Source organism: Phyllostomus hastatus, unplaced genomic scaffold (genome assembly GCF_019186645.2).
Source record: "Phyllostomus hastatus isolate PE091 unplaced genomic scaffold, TTU_PhHast_1.1 phas_contig_209, whole genome shotgun sequence".
NCBI classification, from domain to species: domain Eukaryota; kingdom Metazoa; phylum Chordata; class Mammalia; order Chiroptera; family Phyllostomidae; genus Phyllostomus; species Phyllostomus hastatus.
Genome location: NW_025333735.1, coordinates 20,479,067 through 20,505,780, shown reverse-complemented (window position 1 = coordinate 20,505,780; position 26,714 = coordinate 20,479,067). Strand labels below are relative to the sequence as shown.

At 40.3% G+C, this 26,714-nt stretch overlaps 1 protein-coding gene across 3 annotated transcripts in view; it reads left to right on the top strand.

Moving 5' to 3' along the window:
• Nucleotides 1–26,714, top strand: part of CACHD1 (cache domain containing 1) — a 207,095-nt gene that overhangs the window by 94,611 nt on the left and 85,770 nt on the right. For all 3 annotated transcript variants that reach the window (XM_045835536.1, XM_045835535.1, XM_045835534.1), the window contains exon 3: nt 18,200–18,348. In XM_045835536.1, coding sequence (XP_045691492.1) covers nt 18,200–18,348 — 149 coding nt within the window. The remainder of the gene's footprint in view (nt 1–18,199; nt 18,349–26,714) is intronic.

Sequence of the window (26,714 nt, the reverse complement as noted above, 5' to 3'; positions counted from 1 at the left end):
AATGATCGCAGAAAGGCCCTAGGAGGGACTGGTGGGACCTGTCAATAGTCAAGAAATGTGAGACTGGACATGCGATTTGTACTGGCTATGCGTCTGTGTTCACTCTATTTCTATGCCTAAAAACACCCAGCTGTAGGAAAGTTTAGGTATGTTGTTAAAGTATGCACTGAACCACCGGGAGGAAAGGGACAATGATTAGATAAGAGAAGGCGTGGAAGAGCTGAGCACTTCGGAATCTTGTCTTTGACTTCTGGCTTCCTGTGCTTGGTACTCGCTAGGAAGTTAGTAAACATTTTGGGGGGAGTGAGGATGGCAAAGGTGAGTGACAGGAGATAGTCTTGCATCTCAATATTCATATTTTCAGTATCTAGGTGTGTTTTAGTGTTGGCTTGCCAAGTGTAACTCATGTGGTGGTAGCCTGAAGGCTCTCATTTTGTTTACAATTACCTAGTGAAGTATGTTCAAGGCTTAGACTTGTCCAGACTAGAGGAATCCCGGAGGTGGTGTGGATGGATTCCATTCTTTCTTTGCCCTCAACCTTTCCCCCATCTATTCCCAGGGGATTTGTTTAAGCTGAGTCCTGGTTTAGTTCACCCCTTACTCAAATCTGTACTTGGAACTGTGTTTATTGTAAGTATTCATTAAATGTTTGTTGAGTGGGTGAATGAAAGGCACTAAATCTGAAGGAAGGCGAAAGAAAGGTTGAGAGGTATTGAAGCTGCCCAGGTGGGGAATTATAATGAATCAACGAAGGATCAGAGCAAACAAATGACTGTTCTGTCAAACCACAGCCCCAGCAAGTTTAGCTGGTTCGTGTTTAGGTTTCCTTGACTGGAAATCAATCTAGGTCTGTTTCAGCTCTTACTGTTCGTGGTCTGACTCTCTAGAAGACAAGCTAATTTTTATCTCAGAAAACCCTCTTCCCGGAGTACCTATCAAATCTTAGCATGCCTTGTTAGCAAGATGGGATGGTAGTCTCTCATTTAGGAAAGATGCTACCAGAGGGGATGTGATTGTTGTAATAGTTAAGTGAGTATTTTCTTAGTGTTGCCACTTATGTTTTCTCATTTTAGCATCTTAATAATGTAAATAGTGCAGGTACTATTAATTCACTTTTCATATGGGAAAACTCAGAGATATAGTAAGTGGTTAAGGCCTCATCGAAACGCTGAAGTGTTTGAGACAGATTTTTAATCCTGTTTATATTTTATTGGCTATGATAATAACTAGCACCATTTATTGAATATATTTTTACTAATAAATACTAATTAAGCACTATCCATAAGTCTTTTCTCTTAGCCACATGGTTTGTTTCTGTATATCCTTTCAGTCTTGGCTTAATGTTACCACTTAGTGAAGCCCTCCTTGAACACCCATTTATAAAATTTGGTTTTTAAAATGGTTTTAGTTTTTTAATTTTTATAAAAGATTTTATTTATTTTAAGAGAGAGGGGAAGAGAGAGAAATATCGATGTGTGGTTGCCTCTTGCCCGCCCCCAACTGGAGACCTGGCCCACAACCCAGGCTTGTGCCCCGACTGGAAATCGAACTGGCGACCCTTTGGTTCGCAGATCAACACTCATTCCACTGAGCCACATCAGCCAGGGCCCATTTATGAATTTTTTTAATTGTACCCCTCTTTATTTCATTCTCTTCTGCTTTTTAAAATCTTAAAAATTGATCACCTAGGACTTACATATGTGTCTATCTTTTTCATTGTGTATCCTTTCTAATAGAATATGAGTTGTCTGAGAGCAAAGATTTTTGTCTGTTTCATTCCTTGTCATGCCCCCAGTACCATGAAAAAGTATCTCAAGTGGTGTGTGGTAAGTAGGTACTTAGTAAATATTGGGTTGGCCAAAAAGCCCATTAAATTTTTTCGTAAAATAAAAGACGCATTTTTTATTTTCACCAATATCTTTATTGATGTGGATATTTTGAGTATGTCAGCTATCTCCTGATATTGGCCTCCAATGGGTAGAGGCCAAGGGTACTGCTAAACACCTTCCACTACATAAGACAGCCCCTCAGCAAAGAATTATTTGGCCAAAATGTCAATAGTACCAAGAAACTTCACAAACCACTTCTGATTCGTTCGGTCAGTCACAGCATCTTCTCCACACACTGCACACATCTTTTTCTTGCATTTCAGTTGCATTTTTACCTTTCTTGAAATAATAAAGCATAATATAGCAAAAATGTATATTTCTTCCATCTTCAGTATTAACATGACTGCACAGAAATTCACCAATTTTGATGGTTTTTTTTTAATGCACGCTGATATGACAGCTGTCACAATACAGTCTAACAAAATGGTTTCAAATGAAGTTAAAGACAACTAAGCACTACTAGAGTCATCATACGGAAAAGAACGTAATGGACTTTTTGGACAACTCATTGTTTGCTGCATGAATTAATAATTCTCAAAATCAACTCTATAAGGTTTACTGAGGAAGAAAACTATGAACAAAGAAAATATTTGATCCAAAGTCAGCGGACTATTGGTTAGCGAACCTGATTTTGAATTCAAGTGTATTTAGATTCAGTGCTTCCCTATATATGTTCAAATTTTTTTTGCTCTAAGGTATTGGGCAGGCGCAGAATGTATTACAGGACATAAGGAACCAGGTTCTGTTCTTTTTCTAACCCCTTTTCTAACAATTCACCTTACTTGATTAGTATACTGGAGTTTAGTATGAGATTTTTTTTAATGGTATATCGCTTTAGAAAAAGGAAATACTTATGTCATTATACTTCATCATGGTGCTTTCCCAGAAAAATGCAAGTTTGACTTTGAATTTGTTTTAAAAGAAATGCAACAATATTGTGTTTAGAGGATGGTCCTTAAACTTTTGGGAGGACTAAGAAAATATTAAATAAAAATTTTTATGGCAGAGAGAACATTTTTGGTATTTGTTACCTCTCCCAAAAATAAAAATTAGGCTCTGTCATGCCTCTGGTAAGTGGTAGGCAGTTGATTAATTCAGCAAACATTTGTTTAGGAATTACTATGTTCTTGGCATTGTAAGAAGAGAAACAAAGAGCCTAACCCAAGGAAATAGTATAGTCACAAGACTGAATAAGACCTGTTCTTATTGTGGTATATGTTGCTAATCCCTTGCAGGTGATGCCCTGAATGGCAGAAATGCCCTCTTTGGGCATTTATGAGAAGCAGATTGGTAGTCTAAATAGACAGTAGATCCCATTCAGTGTGGTAGTACTTTGGATTATGTTCAAATTATGTCTGTGTTTTCTGAAATGTTTATAAATGGGGGATGGGTACAAGAACTAATATGTATCTGGATTGTGTTATATTTTTATAAAAGATTATTTAACATGACAGTTTATATTTCTTCAACAACTACTGCTTCATGTGAGATATCTCATTAACTTTTTAATGCAACGCTGTGATACAAATACATTTTCTCTTCCTGTTTTTAGAGCCAAGGAATTCAGAATCAGGTGTATTAATTTCTCAAAATTATTCTTTTTTTAAACAGAAGGCTCAGATGCCTTTATTTAAATGTTGAAATTTATTTTTAATTATAGTTGACATGCAGTATTCTATTACTTTTAGGTGTACAACACAATGATTAAACATTCACATACCTTACAAAGAGATCACCACAGTAAGTCTGGTAGCCATCTGTAATAGTGCTTAGTTATGATGTTATGGTCTCAGTGACCTATGCTGTACCTTACATCCTCATGACTTGTTTCGTAACAAGTACCTATGCTGTACCTTACATCCCCGTGACTTGTTTTGGAAGCTTGTACTTGTTAATTTCCTTTTTTTCTTTTGTGCTCACTTCTCAACCATCTTCCCCTCCAGCAACCATCAGCTCATTCTCTGTATGAGTTTTGCTATGTTTGTTTATTTTGCTTTTTAGCTGTCATATCTAAGTGAAATCATATGGTACTTGTCTTTCTCTGTCTGACCTGTTTCACTTAACCTAATACTCTCTAGGTCCATCCATATTTTCACAGATGGTAAGATTTCATTCTTTTTTATGGCTGAGTAATATTCTCTTGTGTGTGTGTGTGTGTGTGTGTGTGTGTGTGTATAATATCTTTATCCATTCATCTGTTGATGGACACCTGGGTTGCATCTATACCTTGGCTATTGTAAACAATGCTGCAATGAACATAGGAGTGCATACGGTATATCTTTTCAAATCATTGTTTTTGTTTTCTTCGGATAAATACCCAGAGATAGAATTGCTGGATCCTGTGGTAGTTCTTTTTAAATTTTTTTAAAGAATCTCCATACTGCTTTCCATAGTGGCTGCACTAATTTATAATTTCACCAACAGTGCACAAGGGTTCCCTTTTCTTTACATCATCGGCAATGCTTGTTATTTGTTATCTTTTTGATAATGGCCATTCTGACAGTTGTGAGGTAATATCTCGTTGTGGTTTTGATTAGCATTTCCCTGATGAATAGTGATGTTGAACAGCTTTTCATGTGTCTGTGGTCCATCTGTATATCTTCTTTGGAGAAATATCTTAGGTCTTTTGTCCATTTTTGAATTGGATCATTCATTGGTTTTTGGTTTTTTATATTGAGTTGTGTGAGTTCTTTCTTTATCTATTTTGGATATTAAGCTTTTATCAGATACATCATCTGCAGATATTGTCTCCTCTTCACTAGTTCGCCATTTGCTCTTGTTGTCCATGGCTGTGTGGAAAGCTTTTGAGTTTGCTGTAGTCCCATTTGTTTATTGTTACTTTGCCCGAGGAGACATAGCCAAAAAAATATTGCTAAGATCATGTCAAAAAGTTTACTACCTATGTTTTCATCTAGGAGTTTTATGGTTTCAGGTCTTCAATCCAGTCCCAAAATTGTTCTTGAATTAGGTGATATAGGTAGGACCAGATTTTCAGTCAATGTGGCCTAACTCCAAAGCCCATATTCTTAACCACTGTGCTATGTTACTTTTCATACTTTTTCCACTGCCAATTTTTCTGCATTTTCAGTTTTTTTATTGAAGGTGGTTTATTCTCTCCTGAGAGTATTGCACATCAACCAAAGTAATATAAATAATATGTCTAAACATTGTAAGTACTATGATGAAAACTTAGCTGCTAAATGAGGAAAAGATGGAGTTTAAATGCTCAGTTGACATGGGTTAAAAAGTGATGGGGAGCACCTTCTGTGCTATTGGGGAAAAGCCTTTTAGCTCCGGTAAATAAAAAAGATGTAAGTTGTGCCTTTGGAGGGAGGGCACTCTAATACTAATGGATCATCCCTGCAGGAACATAAACAAGATACAAAAACAAATGAAGCCCTTGATGTATTTGAAGACAAGGCTCTTCTGTCTTTTTCACAATTTATCATTACTCTATTATTAATATATATAACTTCAGGCAGTTGGTTCTAATTTGTGTCAGTTTGAAATTTCCTGGGGCTGTTGACTTTTTGTTGTTGTGTTTTGTTGGGATTTGATGTTGTTGCAGTAAGTAAGTACTCCCAAATAAGAACTTCAGCGACTGGGAAGAAGTTGTGGCCGTTGGTCCGGCAGCACATGGGGTGGAAGTAGAACCTAGTGAGCTTCTGTTCTGTCTCACACAAGGAAAAGTTGAACTCTGTCAGTCGTAATGTAGAACGGTGGCTGGTAAAGCTTTTGTTAATGCATTTTCCCTGAGGAATGGAGCGGACCGTCAGCCCCCTCTCAGAACTCTGCGGTTCTCTTCCAATATAAAGCTTTGACAATAACTAGGATACTTGGAAAACTGCTTAGCCGGCTTCTTGGGGAAAAAGCGAGGTGGCCCAGGAGAGAGGAAGCAGTCTGACAGCTACCTAGCTCACTATTTAATAAATAACAATTTTCAATTTAAAGTAGTTAACTATCTTGTTTATATTTTAAGGAAAAATATATGCAGCATATGCTCTGCCTGCCTGCTAAAGTACATGTGTATGCGTGCATGAAAGCTTTAATTCCTGTACTAAGTATAGACCAGCTGGCTTCAAGGGCACATATTGTACATTATTAGCCAATGTATGTGCCTGGTGTCCAGATAAGCTGAGATAATCTTGCTAACACACCCCCTCCCCCTCCTGTATACTCACGCATTTTATATAATGTACTCTCTTTGAACACATAAAAATGCAGTATATACCTATTGTTTACATATGTAAATTGTGCTCTATGCACATATTCATAGTATTTATAACAGTATTCATTTTGTATATGTATACCTATACCAATGATGGAAGATAGAAATCTCTATGTCCCCTACCACCACCATGCACTAATACTTTAGGCTTGAAAATTCTGGTTATAGTCTTCTTGTGTTGTTGTTCTGAAAAAACTCAGAATAGTCCATGTCGCTCATTCCCTTGATTCCCATACTTTGTGTTCTGCTGTTGGTAAGGGAACAAATGAAGAGGCTGGTACTGTTTTTCCATCAGCAAAGACAGGGGTGCCCCCGTAGGGTGTTGCAGGCAGGCGCAGCTGCAGAAGAGGCTACAGCAGCAGAGAGGACGGGCAGGACCTTTGGGGCAGGGCAGGAAAAGGCATGCGAGCTCCCACCATGGTGTGCAGTCTCCCTGCACCCTGCCCCAGCTGGAACATAAGCTTCTCACATAACTCTGCAATTCACATGTATGCACATACCTTCGCTCAGTGAAGCAGACCCTTGAAAATATGGCCCAGGCTTCTGACTCAAGCCCTCAAAGCTTCAGTTCACTAGGAGGAAATAGATTGAGTTGTCATTTTAAAAGCCAGGAAGTCTTCATCACGAGAAATGAATATTCCACTAAAAATGGAAACAAGCTCACTTTACACACATTTCCAGTATCTTAGGTTGGAGAGGACCCAGAAATGCTGGTGAAAAGGCACCAGTCAAGTCTTCTCCAAGTCTCCACACCCTCACCCCCAACTTCTACTCCATCTTCCACCAAAACTGCTGCTCCTACTGGGAAAATAACTTCAAATCATCTGCACTGGCAGAATGCATGAACAGAAACTCAACTCAGAGAGTATTTTAAATTTTGGCAAGAAAGTTAAGAACAGGGACCAGCTCATCCCTAATATATTCCTCAGTGCAATAGGAAATACCTGTGGTAATGATGTGGAGGAATTGATTGTTGCTAATATCAAGAACTCTGGGACCAGTTAAATGCTTTGAAAATCTGGACCCATGAAATAACACATGGTATGATCAGCTTGGAAGCTTACCAAGAATTACAAATTATTTTAATATTAGAAGACTCTGGCAGGCAGGATTGTATTGAAATAGCTATTCATGGGCATTCACACTGGTTGGTACTTAAGCAGTCTTTAGTCTTTTATATGCTGCAAAGTACATACTGGTCCTTCAGAGTCACTGAGCAGTGTCACTGCCACAGACACCAGCACCCATGTCAGGCACCACCCTCCCAGGGAAAGCGTTAGCCCTGAATCCTGTGGAAACAAAACAGCCAATGGAGAGCAGACGTGCCGTGGTTCTTCTGTTTGCAATCCTCCCTGTCATCAGATCTGGGATGAGAAGACCTTGCTAAATCCAACTGTGAGTTAGAGAATGATATCAGATGCCGCTTGGCAAGGGAACACACAGAATAGTTGAGAGGAGGATATAATAAAATTGTTGTGGTTGAGGCAAATATCCTCATTCCTCTGGTTTGGAACCCACATGGGAAACATTACTGGTGGTGTTGTTTCTAGCAAGTCTTAATAGCAGTGCGTTTCCTGCTAGCATCGAACATTTGCACCTCATCTGATTGATTTGTGAGTGTTGTTGTTTTTCTTGGTCGCAAAAAACAAAACCAAAAAAATCCTACCTCTGCATTACAGTTGCATGCCTGCATTAGAAAGGCCCCTTGATCCCAGGCGCTGCTTTGCCACCATTCAAGCATGTTGAAACGAAAGCCAAGAAGTGCCTTTTCTATCTATTGAGATAAGCACATTACAAGCTGGCGTCATTGTTTGAAGGTAGGACAAGGAGAGAAAGCGTGCTCCTGCCTCCTGCAGTTGTCCTGCCATACTCCAGACTCAGATGATTGTGGATATTCAGAGCCACTTTTCAACAGCTGGAGAAATCAAGTGTTTACAAGATGCTCTCTCTTGCACTATTATTTTCTTTTAGTTTTAAAGGGAATTTGTGTTTTAAAAAAGTGTTACTCCAAATATGAATGCACTGTGCATTAGGCTGTCTCGTGGTGACTTATGTTTTTGCAGTGGGGAACTGGGAGTGACATTATACTTACTATAACTAAGCTCCACCACCACGGCAAGGGCTGTGTGGCATTGAAGCTCTTAATGGCACAGTACCTATTATCTTCCTTTGGAAAAGTAAGGCAGGTAACAATATTAAGAAAGGAAAAATGGAAATATCTAGGTTTTTCTTTAAATTATGTTGTCTCAAGATTGTCTTTACAGGAATTGGATTTAATAGTTATTGGCCAAGTTGAGGGTAAGGAAGTGGTTAGTGACAGCAGATATGTGTTTCCCTGACAGTGACATCTTTTCCACTTCATTGCTGAGCAAATTGATACTTGCTGGCTAGTATTTGATCAATATGCTTTCAAAGGGCCTGTGAAGAACCCTAAAACCGCTCTGGTCAGTTGGCCTGTAACTGGAGAGTAGGTCAGGTTTCCTCGTTCATTTATAGAGAAAACACTTCCTGAGTCCCTGCAGGGTGCCAGGCTCTGGCCCAGGCTGCAAACAGGGTTCAAGATGGGGTGTTATTTGCATTGGGTGTGGGGAAAATAGGCTGCATGTTCCCAGAGTCCTCCCAGCTGCTCCTTGGTTCCTCAAGTGCCTCTGCCCCTTATTTGGACTGCTTCTAAGTTACACTTGGTGTTTACATGTACAGATATTTGTATTCTAAATAAGAGCTTTACATGGTAAGAGTAACAGGACTGGGTTGTCTTTCCTTTTCCACAGTTGGGTACTTCAGAGGCCACCGGTGAATTCCTAAGTTCTCGACCCCAGAGCATTTACCCCTTTCCTCCTTGATTAATATCCTGCACAAACTTATTTCAAAAGTTGTGAATTAAATGGTAGAGATTATTCTGTATGCTGTGGCTCTTGCCTCTCCTCCACTTGGCAGCTCTCTAAGCCTCTCGATCTTTGTGAGATCAGGACTAGGTTGGACTACTTTTTCCTTGTGAAGCAACAGGCTGCAAACTTTCAAGGCCCGAGTGCTTGCTTATTTTGGTTTAAAGGAACCCCAGCTCAGGGGCTCCAGTTACAGAGTAAAGTGAGGAGAAGTGGGTTGATGCCTGCCCTTCCCTTTTTTTTTGTTATGATCTGGTTGTTAAGGGTAGAGTGGGGTGAAAAACGGGGCAAGAGCTCAATGAGCCCTTGAGTTGATAACCTTGGCTTTTAGGAGACATGGGTGTGTGTGTCCATGACTCTCCTGGAACACCTAATATAAACTGCTGCCCAAACCAAACCCCAGTGTAACCTTTGAAGCAAACCTTGCACTTTGTTTGCTTCAAGAGAAAAGCTGCCACTCTCAACCATTTCCCAGAGCTCAGCCTCCTCTGGTTCTCTGGCACGTCAGCACTTGCCTTATGTTTTTTCCATTGCACTCCTCCCCAGCTTAGCCACAGGGCCTCACCTCTCACAGGATTGGGGTGTGTGACCCTGGAGCCCAGACAGCCTTGCTCATAAATCTTCTTGGTCCACCTGCAGTTCATCTGTCAGCAGCTGCCCCGCTTCTCCGCTGGATGTGCTATTCCCACACAGCCTCAGACAGTCCTGAAGGCTCTGCAGGCCATCGGAAATTCAGACCAGCCCTGTTCTGTCTCGAGGTCTTCATATATCTTGTCCGGTTTCATTGCCTGCCATGCCCAGGCTCTGCTCTACTGAGCGACTTCATGAAGCCCAAACTAATAGTGAAGGAGCAGCCACATCACAACTACGGCCAGTTGCCATCAGGACTGTTCTTTCTGTCGGCCAGGCTTACTTCAGAGCAGCTAATTCTACCCCAGAGGAAGGTCAAAATTGGGAACTAGACAAGCCCAGAATTTCTGATCGACTTGAACTAGATATAAGCAGTATTCATAGGTTATCTACTGTTTTCTAAAACTGGAAAGTTTTAGATTCAGATTTCAGATTCAAGTTCAGATTTTTCCGGTGTGGCAAATAATAGTATATTGTATGGGGAGCAAATGAATACAGGAATAAATGTTCTTAAGTCTCTTCTAGGTGCTAGGCACTATATTAAATAAAAATGCAAGGCTTAGCTGGGTAACTCAAGTGGTTGGAGCATTGTCCCCATATGCCGAGGTTGCTGGTTGGATCCCTGTCAGGGCAAATACAAGACTCAACCAATGAATGCATAATACTCTAAGTGGGGCAACAAAAATAGATGTTTCTCCTTCCTCTCTCCCTCCTCCCACCCCTTTCCCCTCTTCTCTCTCTCTCTCTCTCTGAAATCAATACATTTTTAAAAAATGCATAGTACAGTGTTTCAAGAGTATTGATTTTATCTAATTATTCTATTTATTAGCTGAGTGACCTTGGGCAATTTATCAGAACCATCTATCTGTAAAGATAGCATACAGCAATTACCAAGAGCTGTGAGAGTTAAAAGGCATTATGTAAAGTTGCACTTTCAAAGTTCCCCACACATAGTAAGCAATCAATAAATGCTAATTATTATGTTACTGTTTTATTGGTGGAAAATAAAGTCCCTAAATGAGGAAAGACAACAATATGAGTCAGGGTACGAGTGGCGCCCATGGGGAGTCCTGGGTGGTTTCTGAATAGGAGGGTCTGACAGGCTTTTAAGGAGGCAAAAATTGGGTCGGTACTGGAAGAATGAGTAGAACTTAAAGAATTTGATCTGGGAGAGTTTACATTTTTCTGCAATTTGGGGGAGCTTGTAGCAGGAAGAGAATAGAGTAGGGATTAGAAGAAATGGTCTCTTTGTTTTTTACGTTTACTCAGCGTGAGTTTAGGCACACCACTGAGCCTTGATTTCCTGAGTTAAAACAACAACAACAACAACAACAACAAACCCTGGGCTGAGGAATACCTGCTCCGTTTAGGTCCCAGGGATATTGTGAGATGAATTATGTAAAAATGCTTTCCCATGGTAAAATGCTCCCTGGTTACCTAAGACTGTCATTATGTGGCCTGAGTGACAGTGCTTTGGAAGAGGCACTGGCAGCCCTAGAAAGGTCAGAACCCACTGTTAACACATCCGTCCTGACACCTCTCCAGTTGCTGAAAATATGTTCTTAGGATGTCCACTCAGAGTACCTGAGTCAATGTGTAAAGACCCGCAGACAATAACAACAGCTACAACAGCAGCAAATAGCAGTAACAACAATAGTGAAGCAACAGCCGCTACTCTTTCTCTGGCCCTTACCATGTGCTAGATACTGGGCCAAATACAAACTTTGTATCCCTTATTTCTCAAGCAACATCATGAAGCAACTAGTATTATTTCCATTTTAGAGGTAATTTAGTTGAGACTTAGAGAAATAATTTATCTGGTTCCCTTTAGCTAATAAACTGATGGAGCTGGATTGAACTCATTTATTTGACTCCAAAGGCTTAAGCCCCCTTTTGCTGTTCATCTAAGGGAGAAAAAAATGTTTCCCCTACCCCCAGACCTGTGCCAGGTTTCCTGTGGAGGATTAGGCATGGATATGAGTTAAATGAATAAAATGGTTAATGTTCAGGTAGCCCCTCTCCTGTTACTTACGGCTCTATTGTTGGAAAATTTCGACCTCCCACATTATTTTTCTCCATCAGCACCACATGCACTTTCTAGTCCAGAGACTGGGGTGTAACAATAACGGCGGTCCTTATCCTAGGCTTTATGTGTTCATTGTTTCATTTGATCATCACAAAAAGCCCTTGAAAAGGGGTATTATTCTTATTTTACTCACGAGGAAACTGAAGCTCTGAAGCTAAGGGCAAAGAACTTGCCCAGATTCCCAGCCAGTAATTGAGAGAGCTGTTTGAAATGTTGCAACTATTACTAATAAAAATAGTAGCAAGGGTAGAGCAATTCTTACATCCCATATACAGTGTGCAGCATGAAACAGTGTGAATGTTTTCTACTTGGACATTTGGAATGCCATGGTGTGATATTCAGCGATGTTAAATATTTCTGCTTGCTTACACTTAAAATTATTTCTCTGTCACATACATTTTAATAACCAAATCCTGGAACTTGCTGGAAAGCAAAAGGTTTATTTTTGAGTAATAAGGCTGGAACTGAAGGGCAGGGATCAGCTATTAAATTCTTAATCATGGCACAAGGTTTTTGAATGTCAAATGTTAAACTCTTCCACAGTTGATAGGAATTTTGCTGTGAATCGTGGGTCCCCCAGGGTACCTTTCCTGTCTGTGCCTGTCAGCTTCATTGTTTTGTATTTTAAATAAAGCTTCCCCTTGCACTCGAAACTCCTTCCAGCCCTTCCTTTTAGGAAGAGGACATAAATAAAGTGTGTACTGTGCCTTTGCATTTTTGTTTTCTTTTAACGGTGTGCCCAACCCACCCCCAGTCTTCAGAAGTAGAAAGCTAAGGTAAAAAGAGCTTTAAAAAAGGGCTCTGGGGAAGTATGCAAATGACAGAACTGTCTATGGGAAAATTAAGGGAAGTGAAATTCAGCAAGAAAGAAATTCATTGATGTTGTGATGAAACGTTGTCACTGGAGATGATGACAAATTAGAATCCGTTCCCATGGGGACCGATGCAGTACCTACTGATCATTTGACCCATGGCTGGGTGTTAGCTAGCCGAAGAATTGACCCAAAAGATGACAAGATGGTTTTAGTCCCGTTGTCTCATCAGCATTCAGGAACCCCTTAGGGGATGAAGGGGAGAGGATAAAGAAGGATAAAAGATGAAAGCTGAGCTGTGGAAAGAAAAATGTTTTTAATTACACTGAGGAGGATTGTGGGTCCACCTGTAGCTTTTTGTCGAGAATGTCCTTTGTTTTCTCCTGTCTGCAGAGATCACGGCAGCCCCAGAATCTGTCTGGCCTTCGGGAAAGGTCCGCGCTGGAAGCCGGTCCTCTTCAGTTTAACCGATACATTCAGGATTTAATCTCTCTGTGGGCTATCTTTCCTCTAATAGATTCTGTTACGCTTGCCGAGCAACCTGGATTTGGTTAGCGTGCTAAAAGAGATTGCTTTCAGAGAGAGAAAAAATACCCCGCAGTGGAGCACGAGTTGAGGTTTCCATAGTGAGCCCCTATCACATGCCTGTCTGAAGGGCACTGGGAGGTCGTCTCAGGCAGTGGGGTCAAGGGAGGCCAGCTCACCCCCTGGGAGCCAAGAGACCCTTGTGCTCCCCATGTGCCTCAGTGTCTTCACTTGTAAAATGGGAATTACAATTTCATCTTAACACTGATGGCAGATTGATGAAAATCCAGAGGAAAATATTAAATTCTGAAATTCACTACCTGAAGGAAAGAAACAGTACATTTACTCTGTTCTCTTTCCAGGTTATGAACAAGTGGACAAACACACACCTGGAGTAATTAGAATGGTATAAGTTAGTTTGATGTAACTTATTCCACAGTATAACAGGTAGGCATTGTTTTTGGAGAATACATTATTTCTAACTCGGCCCTATCCCATTTTTTTTCTATTGGTAGTAGAATTTAGCAGTTCTAAACTTCCTCAACATCTTGATTTTCAGAGAAATCATGAAGAATTCTAAGTGAAATATTAATTTTAAAACATCTAATTCTTATTATAAGATAATAAGACTGTGTGTGGCTAGGGTTTTCTGCCAAGAGTTTCACTGCATTAAGATTTGAAAAGAAATGAGGGAGGAGGTTGTCAATCTCTGTATTGCAAAGAGAACAGTTGCATAAGGGTTGAAGGTTTAGGCTCTGAAGTTAGAATACTTCTGGGTTTGAGTCCCAGCTCTACTTACTAGCTTTTGTGACCTTGAGCAAGTTACGTAACCTTCAGTGTCTGGTTCTGGAAAATGGAGATGTGTGTCTTTTAGGGTTCTTTGAAGGCTTGGTGTATGAGTGTACGGTGCTTAGAATGGTACCCCACACAGAGTTGGCAGTCAGCAAGTGTTGGCAATTATGTTTTTGTAAATACGGCGAGATGGGGTGCCAGAACATGAAAGCCGAGGAGTTTCTGACAGAAGTGGAGAGAGCTTGTGTTTGAGACCTTCTGTTAATTGTCATGTGTGTCTGGGTTCTGCATGCAAGGCACTGCCCCCACTGATGAAGAATGACTCTTGAGGCCCAACCTGGCCAGGAAGCCAAAGGCAGACATTCCCGTGGCTCTGGGCCTTAGCTGACTATGTTAATGGACGTTCCATTCCTCAGAGTCTGTGATTTTGTCATATTTTTATTTCAAGCCACCTTTTCAGCTTCTTTTAAGTTGGGTTTGTCTGGGGCACTGTAGCTGAGCAGATGAATATGCAGACCTTGTAGACCAGACAGTTCTGATTTTGAATAAGTGAGTGAGTTCTTTTGCTTATCTTGCAGTTTTGGGCCACAAAATAACCTCCTTTTCATAAATTGATAATACCTGCACTGCAGGGTCTTTGTGTCTAAGGTATGGTAAGTACCACTATATGGTAGCTATTAGAATTTTCTGAAGGACCCTGAGCTCTCTTGACGATGGGTTTGTAACACACAGGCTCTTATCCTGGTAATTCTAATGATGTGGATATACTGCATAGATCTGAGCAGCTTTGTTTAGTTCAGCTTCAGTACATTTAACTTAAGATGGAATTCTGCCTCTCCTGCGTGTGCCGGTGTCTCGTTGCTGCATAACCAACTGCCCCAAATGTAGTGGCACGAACAACTACACCTTTATGTCCATGAATGTTCTGGGTGAGGAATTTGGGCCAAGTACAGCAAGGAGGGCTTATCTCTGGCCTGTGGTATCTGGAGCTTCATCGAGGGAAGACTGGGGGCTGAAGTTGTCGGGAGGCTTCTTGACTCAAGCCTGGAGCCTGGGCTGGGTAACTTGAAGACTTGGCTCAGCTGGAGCTGCCAACCAGGCATTTAGCTGTGGTCTCAGACCTCTTCACAGCAGGGCAGCCGAGAGCATTCCAAAGGAGAGACAGGCTGAAAGCAGCGCATGGCCCTTTATGGCCTAGCCTTAGAAGTTACCTAGTGTCACTTTCTCCCTCTTCCGCTGGTAGAAGCCATCATAAGCCCACCCAGATTCAAGCAGTAGGAGACAAGGAACATTAAGGCCCACTTCTCAATGTGGAGGCGTGTTCGGCAAAGTTGTATAAAAATACGGGGATTATGGCTCCTATCTGGGGACATGTCAGGGCTTCTGACTTTCACACACAGCCAAGCAGGCCGCACAGTCTCTGCTGCAGCTACTTAAGGATGTGCTTTATAAATGAAAACAGCCATTACTGTTATTTAAACAATTGACCGTTGTAATAAAATTGTTACTTACAAACACTGAAATTTGAATTTTGAATAGTTAAGTATCACAAAATGCCTTTTTATAAAAAGACATTTAAAAATGTAACAGTCATTCTTAGCTCCTACAAAAGTAGGCAGTGAGCCAGGTTAGTCTGCCATGATTAGCTAGATCTGACTTTTTTTAAACCAGAATTTTCCAAATGTGTAGAAGAAACATGTGGATACTTCTCAAGTGTTTGTGTATGTTTCTAAGTATGTGGGAGAAAGAAGTGACTGCAAATTCCATTTTCACTTTAGGAATAAGTTTGTGAAAATATTGGAATTTCAGTCTGTTCAAGTATGCTCCATCTTTATCCTGCTGTGGAATTTTCGTTCCAGGGCTCTTGATACTCATAGGTGGAAAACTCATGATATTTCATTTCTGTCAGAACCTAAAGAGAAAAGATAGGACTTGGTCTTGGAGTTTCCAGAACTGTGTATCATTATATATTTTTAAAATCAGCACTCCATGTTTTTAAAGAGGTTGTGGATCCCTAGACCAAAAGATAAGGCTGATGACTCAGCCTCAGGGCTCAAAGTTTTTTGGGCCTTTGTTAACTCCTTCAGTAATTCCTGTCTACCTAAAATACCAGGCAGTATGCTAGGTGCTGGAGATAGAGAGAAGAACAAGTATCTGTATATATCGCCTGTCCTTATGGTGCATCCAGTCTAGTGGGGTAACCAGATGTTAGACGGTAGCACTGAAGTGTAGTGTGTGTTACTAGGCATTAAGTGGGAACTTTTTACTCTCTCTCATCCTCAACTGTCCGTTGAGTGTGAGAGACTAGGAAACAGGGATCATTACAGTAGTGCAACCTGCTGTTTAAAAAACACGTGAGCACATCCGCTACTGGGGGAAGAGTCCTGTGTCTCTGTATTTGCGTTACATTTTAAAGAACTGTAGACATATGTGAAACTTGTTTCCTGTTGCTTTGAGAAAGGAAAAAGAACAAAGTAGAACGTTGTAAATATTGAAACTTGTTCCATTTTTTTTCCTCCTTAGGGTACCATTGTTATGGGTGGAGAACAAACCTAGAAAAACAGTTTGGGAATTACAGACTGTATAGAAAATTGGGATAATTGTCTCTGACGTTTCTCTATCAGTTTGTCTCAAATGGGGCACTGTTGACATTCTGGGTTGTAGAAATCTTGGTTATGGGGACTGCCCTGTGTGTTGTGGGCTGGTAGGGGCATCCTGGCCTCCACTACTAGGTGTCAGGAACACTCTACCAAGTTGGAACAACCAGAATCATCTCCAGACTTTGCCAACTATTCCTGAGCGGGGGGGGGGGCGGTGAATCACCAGTGGCCTACACTAATGGGAAAATAAATTGTTCTCTCTACATTTTATTGTGAAGGCCCCAGTGAGAGAAGTATATGTTTCTTTTCCATGGTAAGAACTCTAGCTCAGGAAGTAGAATTACAGGTGGACTTCTTAATCTTTGAGACACAAAATTCCTCCTTTGAAAAAGCTGAAATGAATTTGGACAACCCATTATCAAGTTAAACATTACACTCATCCATACTCTATGTTCACAAATTTTTCTAAACTTTATAGTCTGTGCAGTATTTAACAAGGCTGAGAGCCTCAGTTATTTAATTGAAACTGAAAGTTCCCAAATACCACTGGAGGCAGATCAGATTTTAAAATTGACTTGAAAATAACAAATGAAGATATTTTGAGTTGGTTCCATGTTCTTAGCCTGTAAGCTATTGGATTGTGTGGGATGTGTGACCCAAAGGAGATGATTAGTTCTCTGCTAGTACGCTGATAATGAATAGCTCTACAAAACCAATTAGCTATAATTCTATCAGTCATTTCATTTGGGTAACATTCTGTTTAAGGGGAAGAAAAACAACAGTTTTCCTTAGAGATCTGTAATTAAGCTGTGATATTTGATGGGAACAATGGAGGAAAAAGCAGTATGCTTATCAATTTGCTTTTGTTATTCCCTCATGAAAGTAAATTATGATGAAGTATTCTGTTCACAGCAGTTAAGAAAGACATTTGTCCATTTTAAAGGTGTAACTGACCAAGTGTGTTTCTAACTGTTTTGTTTTATATGGGTGTCTGCATTGCACAACTCCAGGGATGTGCCCCTCACACAGAAGTCTGATGTGACCCCTGAAGTTGCGTAGGATGAGACACTAAGTCACTCATCTCATGAGACACTACTCCCTTGATGTATTTTCCCCTCAAAATCTATGTGAATCCAGAGCCATGAGCAGTGGCATTTTTCCTTCCACTCATTATTGTTGCTCTGCAGCAGCCAATGCCCACGGTCATGTAGACAATCATATCAAGAAAGTTTGTGTTTACCTATCTAGCAAGGCATTTTATGGACTGATAACTGTTCTATTTGAATTTGAATTTGAACACATGAAAAGTTCTTAATGCATCATCCTCTATTATAAAACAAAAGATATTACTGGATTTTGCCATGCATAATACACTCCTGTGTATAATGCACACTCATGTTTTTGTGCACATTGTACATGAGATTATCATACCCATTATTATACCCTTGGTATGAAATCATTATACCCATGCGTAATGTGCATCCTTATTTTTCCCTCAAAAATTTGGGCAAAAGAGTATGCATCATACAGGGCAAAATATGGTACCTTATTGTTATCTGAGTATCCTCCTGTGACTTCTGGGCATTTTGCAATTTTTAATCTCAATTAACACAATGGAATAAGAGAATTGGGTATGTGTTGTTTCACCTGAAGTTTAATACTTGCAGTTTGTGATAAATTAGCTTATGAGAAAAAGTACAGTGGGTTATTGTCTTGGACTTTCTATTTATTATGCTTACTGTTGTCCTACAGCTAGCCAAAAAAATCCGAGAGAAGTTCAACCGTTACTTGGATGTGGTCAACCGGAACAAGCAAGTTGTGGAAGCATCCTACACAGCTCACCTGACCTCCCCACTCACTGCGATCCAGGACTGTTGTACCATCCCACCTTCCATGATGGAGTAAGCTGTCACGATTGTTCATTGTTTAAACCAGGAATTGAATTGCTTTCCATTCATATTCAAAATATATCTGTGTTTGTTTATTGCACAGTGTATACAGTATTCGTATCTTAAATAAGTCCTTTATTATTACACAGACAAGTAATTTGTAAAGAAGGGTGACTCTATATTCTATGTCCAGGGAATTCCTGGACCCTCCGAGCTCACCTTTTTGTGAGGCTGGAATTCAGGTTTAGAAGCATCAGATCCTGTTTGAGAGCAGAGTTGACTCAGTCTAGAAAGTTGCAAACATTTTGTCATGTGTCAACTAGTAAGTCATGAATTAGGTCATCTCTCTGATTCTGGTACTTCGCCTAATTTAAGGGAGTGCTTTTCATCTTTAATAAGAGCAGCAAAAATTCCCACTTCTTATTTTAGTGTAGATACCACCTTTAAGCTTCCAAGAGAAATGTGGCTTCAGATAATATTGAAAGAGGATGGTTTTCTGTATGGTTGAGGATATTTTCATTTATCGGGCTAGTGATGTTTATACCTGGAAGAGTAGAGTGTCACGTGATGCTGGAGATTGTAGTGGAAAGAACACTTACCTGGAGGTACAAAGAACTTACTTTTCAATTTGAGTTGGCCTTTAATTAATTAGCTGTGATCTTAAGTTACTTAATGTTTGTTTTTATGTGCAGTTTTCTACCAGTGAATGGAAGTCTTTATTATACCAATTTTCTAGGGCTATTTAGATTGAGTAAACTGTATTAACATACTTTAAAAATTGTGAATGTAAATGTTACCATAATTAGTATGTATTACTCCCTTTTGCACAATAAATACTCCTAAGATTATTTAAGGGATGAAAATGACATAGTTTTGGGGTTTTTTGTTTAGTGGTTAAATGATGCTTTGCTTCTGCAAGCAAGTTTTTACATACAGTTTCTTGGTGAGCTACGTTGGTAGCAGAGTACCTTTAAGATATTTTATTTCTCCATTTATGTGGTATTATTATGAGCTTTCTGGCTTACCCTGTCTGTGACCTAAAGAAGCTCAGATTAGTTGTTTACTAGATTAAGTGGAAAGTGTATGTACCATTTGGAATGAGACTATCTGGATATGACTCCTACCTACAGCACATAATACTCAGATGGACTTGGATACTTAATGCCTTTGAGCCACCCTGTCTTCATCTCTAGAAAGGGAACAATTACAAATACTTCCTATTTGGAATGCTTCAGTATTATACATCTTTATAATACTTATTATAGCTAATATTTTATTTACTATATTCTGCATTTTATTTTTTAAAGTATGTTTTATTGATTATATTATTAGAGTTGTCCCAATTTTTCCCCCTTTGACCTTCCCCACCCAGTACCCCCCTTCCCTCCAGCAGTTCCCCCACCCGTAGTTCATGTCCATGGGTCATGCATATAAATTCTTTGGCTTCTCCATTTCCTATACTGTTCTTAACCTCCCCCTGTCTATTTTGTACCTATCAATTATGCTTTTTAATCTCTACACCTTTTTCCCCTTCTCCCTCCCAGCTGGTAGCTCTCCAAATGATCTCCATACATATGATTCTGATCCTATCCTGGTTGTTTGCTTAGTGCTGAGTTTGTTTTAGGGTTTTTGTTGATTTGTTTGTTTGTTTAGGATTCAGTTATTGGTAGTTGTGAATTTGTTGCCTTTTTAATGTTCATAGTTTTGATCTTCTTTTTCTTAAATAAGTCCCTTTAACATTTCATATAATAAGGGCTTGGTGATAATGAACTTTTTTAGCTTTACCTTGTCTGGGAAGCACTTTATCTGCCCTTTGATTCTAAATGACTGCTTTGCTGGATAGGGTAGTCTAAGTTGTAGATCCTTGCTTTTCATGACGTTGAATACTTCTTGCCAGTCCCTTCTAGCCTGCAAAGTTTCTTTTGAGAAATCAGCTGATAGTCTCATGGGAACTCCTTTGGAGGTAACTATCTGCTTTTCTCTTGCTGCTTTTAAGATCCTGTCTTGATCTTTATTTAATCTTTGGCATTTTAATTAGATGTGTCTTGATTCATTCCTTTTTGGGACCAACTTGTTTGGGACTCTCTGTGCTTCTTGGACTTGCATGTCTATTTCCTTTGCCAAATTAGGGAAGTTTTCTTTCATTATTTTTCAAATAAGTTTTCGATTTCTTGCTCTTACTCTTTGCCTTCTGGCATTCCTAAGATTCAGATGTTGGCACGTTTGGAGATGTCCCAGAGGTTCCTAAGCCTATCCTCATTTTGAATTCTTGTTTCTTCTTTCTGTTCTAGTTGAATGTTTATCTTTTCCTTATGTTCCAAATCATTGGTTTGAATCCCAGCTGTCTTCACTTCTCTGTTGGTTCCCTGTAGATTTTTCTTTATTTCAATTAGTGTAACCTTCATTTCTTCCTTTATGTTGTCGCCATACTCAGTGAGTTCTCTGAGCATCCTGATTACCAGTATTTTGCACTCTGCATCTGATAGGTTGGCTCTCTCTTTTTCACTTAGTACTTTTTCTGGGGTTTTGTTCTGTTTTTTCATTTAGGCCATATAACTTTGTCTTCTCAAGTTAGCAGCCTCCCTGGGTTAGTTTCTGTGTATTAGGTAGAGCTACTTTGACTCCCTATCTTAGTACCATGGCCTACTCTAGAAAAAGCACCTGTAAATTGTGTGTGGCAGGCCCTTAGGTAATTTCAAGGGTGTGGCACCACATGACCGCTTTTTGTCTGTGTGAAGTTGGCTTGGAGAGGGGACAGTGCTGCCCCCTGGCTTCTGGAGGTTCGCCTGGCACTCCCCCCTTTTCTGGTCACTTCACCCTCTTCCTGTGTGCAACTGGAGCCCTTCCAGCTGCTGGCTGGGTGGTGAGTCCTGGAGTGGGTGGGTTTGCATATGTTTAAAGACTATGCGGGCCCTTTAAACAGCAAAAATCCAGCAGTTTCTTCTGCCTCTCCAAACCCCACTGGTTTTTATAGCCAGAGGTAATGGGATCTATCTTCCCAGTGCTGCAACCCTGGGTTTGTGTGGTCTGGCCTGTGGCTGGGATCACTCACTCCCAAGGTATCCCTCCTGATTTTCATCTACCATACGTGAATGTGGAACTGACTGTTCTGCTGCTGCCACCTCTCTGCCCCTCTCTGTGATTCTGCCCCTCCTACCCGTCTGGATGTATGTGTCTTCTTTAAATCTTTGGTTGCCGGACTTCATACAGCTCAATTTTCTGATGGTTCTGGGTGTTATTAGTTTTGAGATTTGGTTGTAATTCTTTTTACGGTTGTGTGAGGAGGCAAAGGATATCTACCTACACCTCCATCCTCACCGAAATTCCTCAGCAAATTTAAAAATTATTGGGTGGGCAGCAAATAATGAACACAATTTATAGTTAAGGCAAAATGTGACACAGCTGAGAGGTGTTGTGGTTCCTTGAAGCCAAGAAATGTACCAGGTGGGTGTCATCACTAAAGACTCTATAGAGAAATAGGCATGGTATTTGATCTGGTCATTTGGAGGAATGTTGCAAGAAAATGACCAGACATATTCATAAAGATAAACATGTAAAAAAGGTCATCATAGTGTCATTCAGAAGAGAGAACATTGTAAAGACCCCAACTTTCTAGCTATAGGGGTTAGTTAAGGAAATTGTATCCTATAAAAGTGAGATGATAAGATGCAGCCATGCTGTAGAAGAGTATTGGCTTACTTGTGAAACTGGCCATACACACACACACACACACACACACACACACACACACACAAAAAGTATGGGAGGAGTCACACCAAAATGTTTTTGGGGAAGGACATTCATTTCCATTTTGAATGTACAGAGATCAGGGTGCAGGTCTGAGATAGCCATTCAGATATTTGGCAAAACCACAGTGGTCCATCTTTTAGTGAATACAGGAAAACATAAAATGTATTTAGTTTCTGCCTTCCAGGAATTTCTCATTTAGTTCAGTCTAGCGTCCAAGAGACCTTAATGGTACTCCTAGAAGGATACATGCTGCTCAGTACGTGGGTTAGTGTGAGAGGCTATTCCTCCTTCAGAGGTGAGACCGCAGCACTGAATGTCGCGTGGGGACTCAGCAAAGCTCCGAGGTAATCTTCTGTCCTCACTAGTGGTTGATAGAACGGAGAACTGCCATTTGAGATGAGCCTTGTAAAACCAGGGTAGTTCTGACTCCAACGCTGAGTAATCAGAAGATGTACAGGTGAGCAAAAGACAGGCCCCTCTGGTGGCACATTAGAGAGAGATCTGATAACACCCGTTTGCCACTGAAGTGGCAGGTGACGACTACCATTTCTCTTAACTGAGTCTTCTTGGCTGTGATTTGAGTTCACTTTCCAGGAACCTGTGTGTAGGAATTTTTGGCATAAACTCTGAGCTGATGCTTTTCTAGCCATTAGCTAAACAATAACACCTTCTAAAATTGCAATACTCTCTCACCTTTTAAAACGAAGATTCAAAAGTGGACAGAGTGAATAGTAGGTAAACGAGAGTGAGAATACTTAGCTGCCTTTGTTCCAGTCGCTCACAAAGCAGTTTTCTCTGCATCCTGTGACTGGCGCCCTCCTGCACATTTTCAGTCTCTCTTTCTCCTATTTCCAGTCCCTCTGAAAGTATCTACAATTTGAATCTTAGGGAGTTCATGTTGGAGGTAAATTCTGAAAGGAAGACTCCCAGGCTTGGGAAGTAATGTAAAAACATACTAAAAATAATTATTTTAAATGCCAGGCAAATTTGGTTTTGAACCATACCCTTTTCCCTCCTGAGTTGACCTCGGGAAGGCACTTCATTCTGACCTTCAGTTTCCTTACCAGTGAGATCGCACCTGCACCTGCCGTGCAGGGTTATCTCTCAGTGAGATCGCACCTGCACCTGCCGTGCAGGGTTATCTCCTCATCAGTGAGATGAAAATAATGACAGTGCCCACCTCACTGGGAGGCGTGTTTCGGTCATAACTTTTAAATGTGATCATTACGCATTTCAAAATTATCCTCTATGTCGAGGGATATTGTTTTTTCTCTTATGGCAATAACAGAAAGTTTCTTTTTAAAAAATAAATACACCTAAATTAAAAGTGAGTTAATTGAAATAAAAATATCAACTGAATGTAACCAAAATTTTAAAGGTGATAGATATGGTAATGACTGAAAGTTTATGAAAAATGGACTCAAGAGTGTTGCTAAAGTCCTTCCAACATCTGGCCACGTGCATATGTGTTAATATAGCCATTACAAAAATATATAAGCAACTGGACTTGAGATAAAGGATCTTTAGTCTTAGATCTGGATCTTGTCCATTTTTTATATGTGGGCTCTATAAACATTTTTAAAAACTCAGCACTGGCCCAGTGACACTGTAACATTTTAAGCGCCTGTGGCCTGTTGACCTTGCTTCTTCTTCAAATGCATAAAGTAATATGAGGAAGGAACTTTTCACTTTTTGTTTTAGGCCTAGACTTTTATTTTTACTGATTTATAATTAATATTTGTTTTTTCTCTCTAAGCCTTAATAATGCATATTTTAAAAAATAAACTCCCAGTGCTGAAGAGATGGGGGGCTCTAAAGCATAGAGCATTCTACAGATTACACCCTGAAGGTTATACTATGGTGACAACAGAGAGAACCTGCAAGGCAGCAGAAAATCTGATTTTTAAGATGATTTTGATACTTTCCTTCTCAAATCAGTCAACTCTCAAAATTCTTATGCAGGAGCCCTAGAAGTTAATTATTTTGTACAGGACCCTGCACAATGGTGGGGCGACTCTGCACAATGGTGGGGCGCCCCACCATTGCTTGGGTACAGGACCCCGCACAGTGGTTGAGTGCCCTGCCATTGCTTGCTGAAGGAATCATCTGAAGAATTACCATTATCAAATATCGAGGAAAGTAGACAGGTTAAGGCTTAATCTAAGACAAATTCATTTCCAGTGCCTCACAATAACATAATTTTGAAAAAAATTCATTCATTCCTGTAATTTCATTAACAGCTCCCTTTGTGTTGTACCGGGTCAGGTGAAGAGGGTGCATGAGATCCTAGACTGTCCCACAAAAAGCCCACAGACACACAGACTCACAGTTACACTCACAGGCCATATGTAGCCTACAGATGTGTTTATCTTGGCCCCACAAAATGCTTTAAAGGTTTTTAAATTGGTATGGTTTAAAGTCTGTTGCCAACATTTAAACTTTGGGAGGTAGTTGCATATGTTAAAAATCCAAATTTAAGTCTTCTCTAAAATTCAGAAGAAGGTCTGGCAATAGTGAGTCCACATTCCCACAGGGCATCTCCCCTTTGCAGACAGGACGTGCGTTCTCCTATTCACCACAGTTCCCACAAGTCCATATTTATTATATGCACCCATTCCCCAGACTTTTCATTGCCTGCTCAGCCCACATTATATGTGATTTTGCAACTCACGATCTAAAAAGACTATAAATGTTAATAAATTCCACTTAAGAAAATGTCCATATGCATTTCCTTCTGTTGCAACTTAAGCACGCATTCTCATTCTCTCAAATGTAAAGGATATAGCTCTTTTATGCATAACACCAAGAACATCTACCCCAGAAAGCTAGCTTGCCACAGAGATGGGGCTCTGCTGTGAGCATCAGAAGCTGTTGTTTAGCCAGCAGGCCCTGACAACACTTGGCTTTTACATAGGCCAATCAACAACTTTATCTGCCACATCTCTTAACCCATTTCTCTCCTCCCAGTTCACAATCTTTCCTATAGATGCTCCTGCCCAGTAGCATTCTTATTTTTAATTTTTGATGTCATTATTTAAGAAAAAGGGAACAGTGGAGGGAGTAAATCTGAGGGTGAGTACTGGGAAGATGAACTTAGATTTTCTTTTGTGTGTCTCCAAGTGGTGCTGTTAATAACTTCACTCAGTTCATGCTTATTAATTGTTAATCATGGTAGGAATTGGTGTTAAGGCATCTAGACTAGGTTTGAGATAACAAAATGATACTCTGATGAAGCTAGAATAAGTAAGCAACTTATTTCCAAGGCTCTCTGCAGCCAACCACCTGGAGGTAGCTCTGTAGAGACTTCTCATATTCACCAGGGGAGACTTTAAAAGCTTCCCTGATTCTAAAAAATGAAGAAACTTTGGAACTGTTATGAAATTGGATCCCTGCTATTTTACAAGTTGCTTTTTTTAGTTGGAGCATCCACTGAGATTGATACAGTCACTGGGGAAGGCAGGTAGGACTCATGTCATTTTCTGAGAAGCCAAATTTAATGCATCCCCAACTGGTGCCCATTAGAACTATATGATTCAGGAGTCAGGTCTTATCAGTCAACCTGTTGGGGGTATTGTGCTGTAGGCAAAGTAACTCGCATGGGTTCTGATGAAGAAACGGGCTCCTGGTTACAATCCCATGAATAGCCACTGTTAGAACCCTCTGTATGACTCAGGGTTCTCCTGAGAAACAGAACCAATAGGGTGAGAGACAGATTTGTTTTAAGGAATTGGCTCACACGATTGTGGAGATGTAAGTCCAAAGTCTGCAGAACAACACAGCAGGACGGAGGCTGAAGAAAGCCTTGCAGTATCAGTCTGATGGCAGAATTCCTTGCCTGGGGGAGGTCAGTCTTTGTTCTGTTGGGCCTTTCAACTAACTGGGTGAGGCCCACCCTCAAGTCCACTGATTTCTGCCTCAAAATCCTTCTCAGACACATCCCAGAATAGTGTTTGACTAAATATCTGGGTACTGGGGCCCAACCAAGCTGACACATAAAATTAATCATCATACCCACCTTTCAAAGAAAGAAAAGAAAATTGGGATGGAAGACCTAACGTTGAAGTTGAATTTTTATGAACCTTCATGTTTATATTGGAGGACGCTAGACTCTCATTCTGTGGAGCTTTCAAAGCTGGAGACATCTCCCTGATTTCAAACTATATTACAAACATATTGGAAACAAACAGAAACAGACATGCAGATCAGTGGGACAGAGCAGAGAGCCCAGAAACAAACTCGCACATACACGGTCGCTTAGTTTACGACAAAGAAGCCAAGAATATGCAGTGGGGAAGGGATAGTCTCTTAAATAAACGGTGTCGAAAAAACTGGGCCACTGTTTGCGCCATATACAAAAAACAGCTGAAACTGGATGAAAGACTTGAATGTAAGACCTAAAACCATAAGACTCCCAGAAGAAAACATTAGGCGGTAAGCTCTTTGACATCAGTCTTGTCCAAGATTTTCAGGATCTGACTCCAAAAGCAAAAATAAACAAGTGGGATACTTCAAACTGAAAGCCTGCTGCACAGGAAAGGAAATCATCAAAAGAATGAAAAGGCAACCTACTGAATGGGAGAAAATATTTGCAAGTCATGTACCTGGCAAGAACTTAATATCCAAAATAT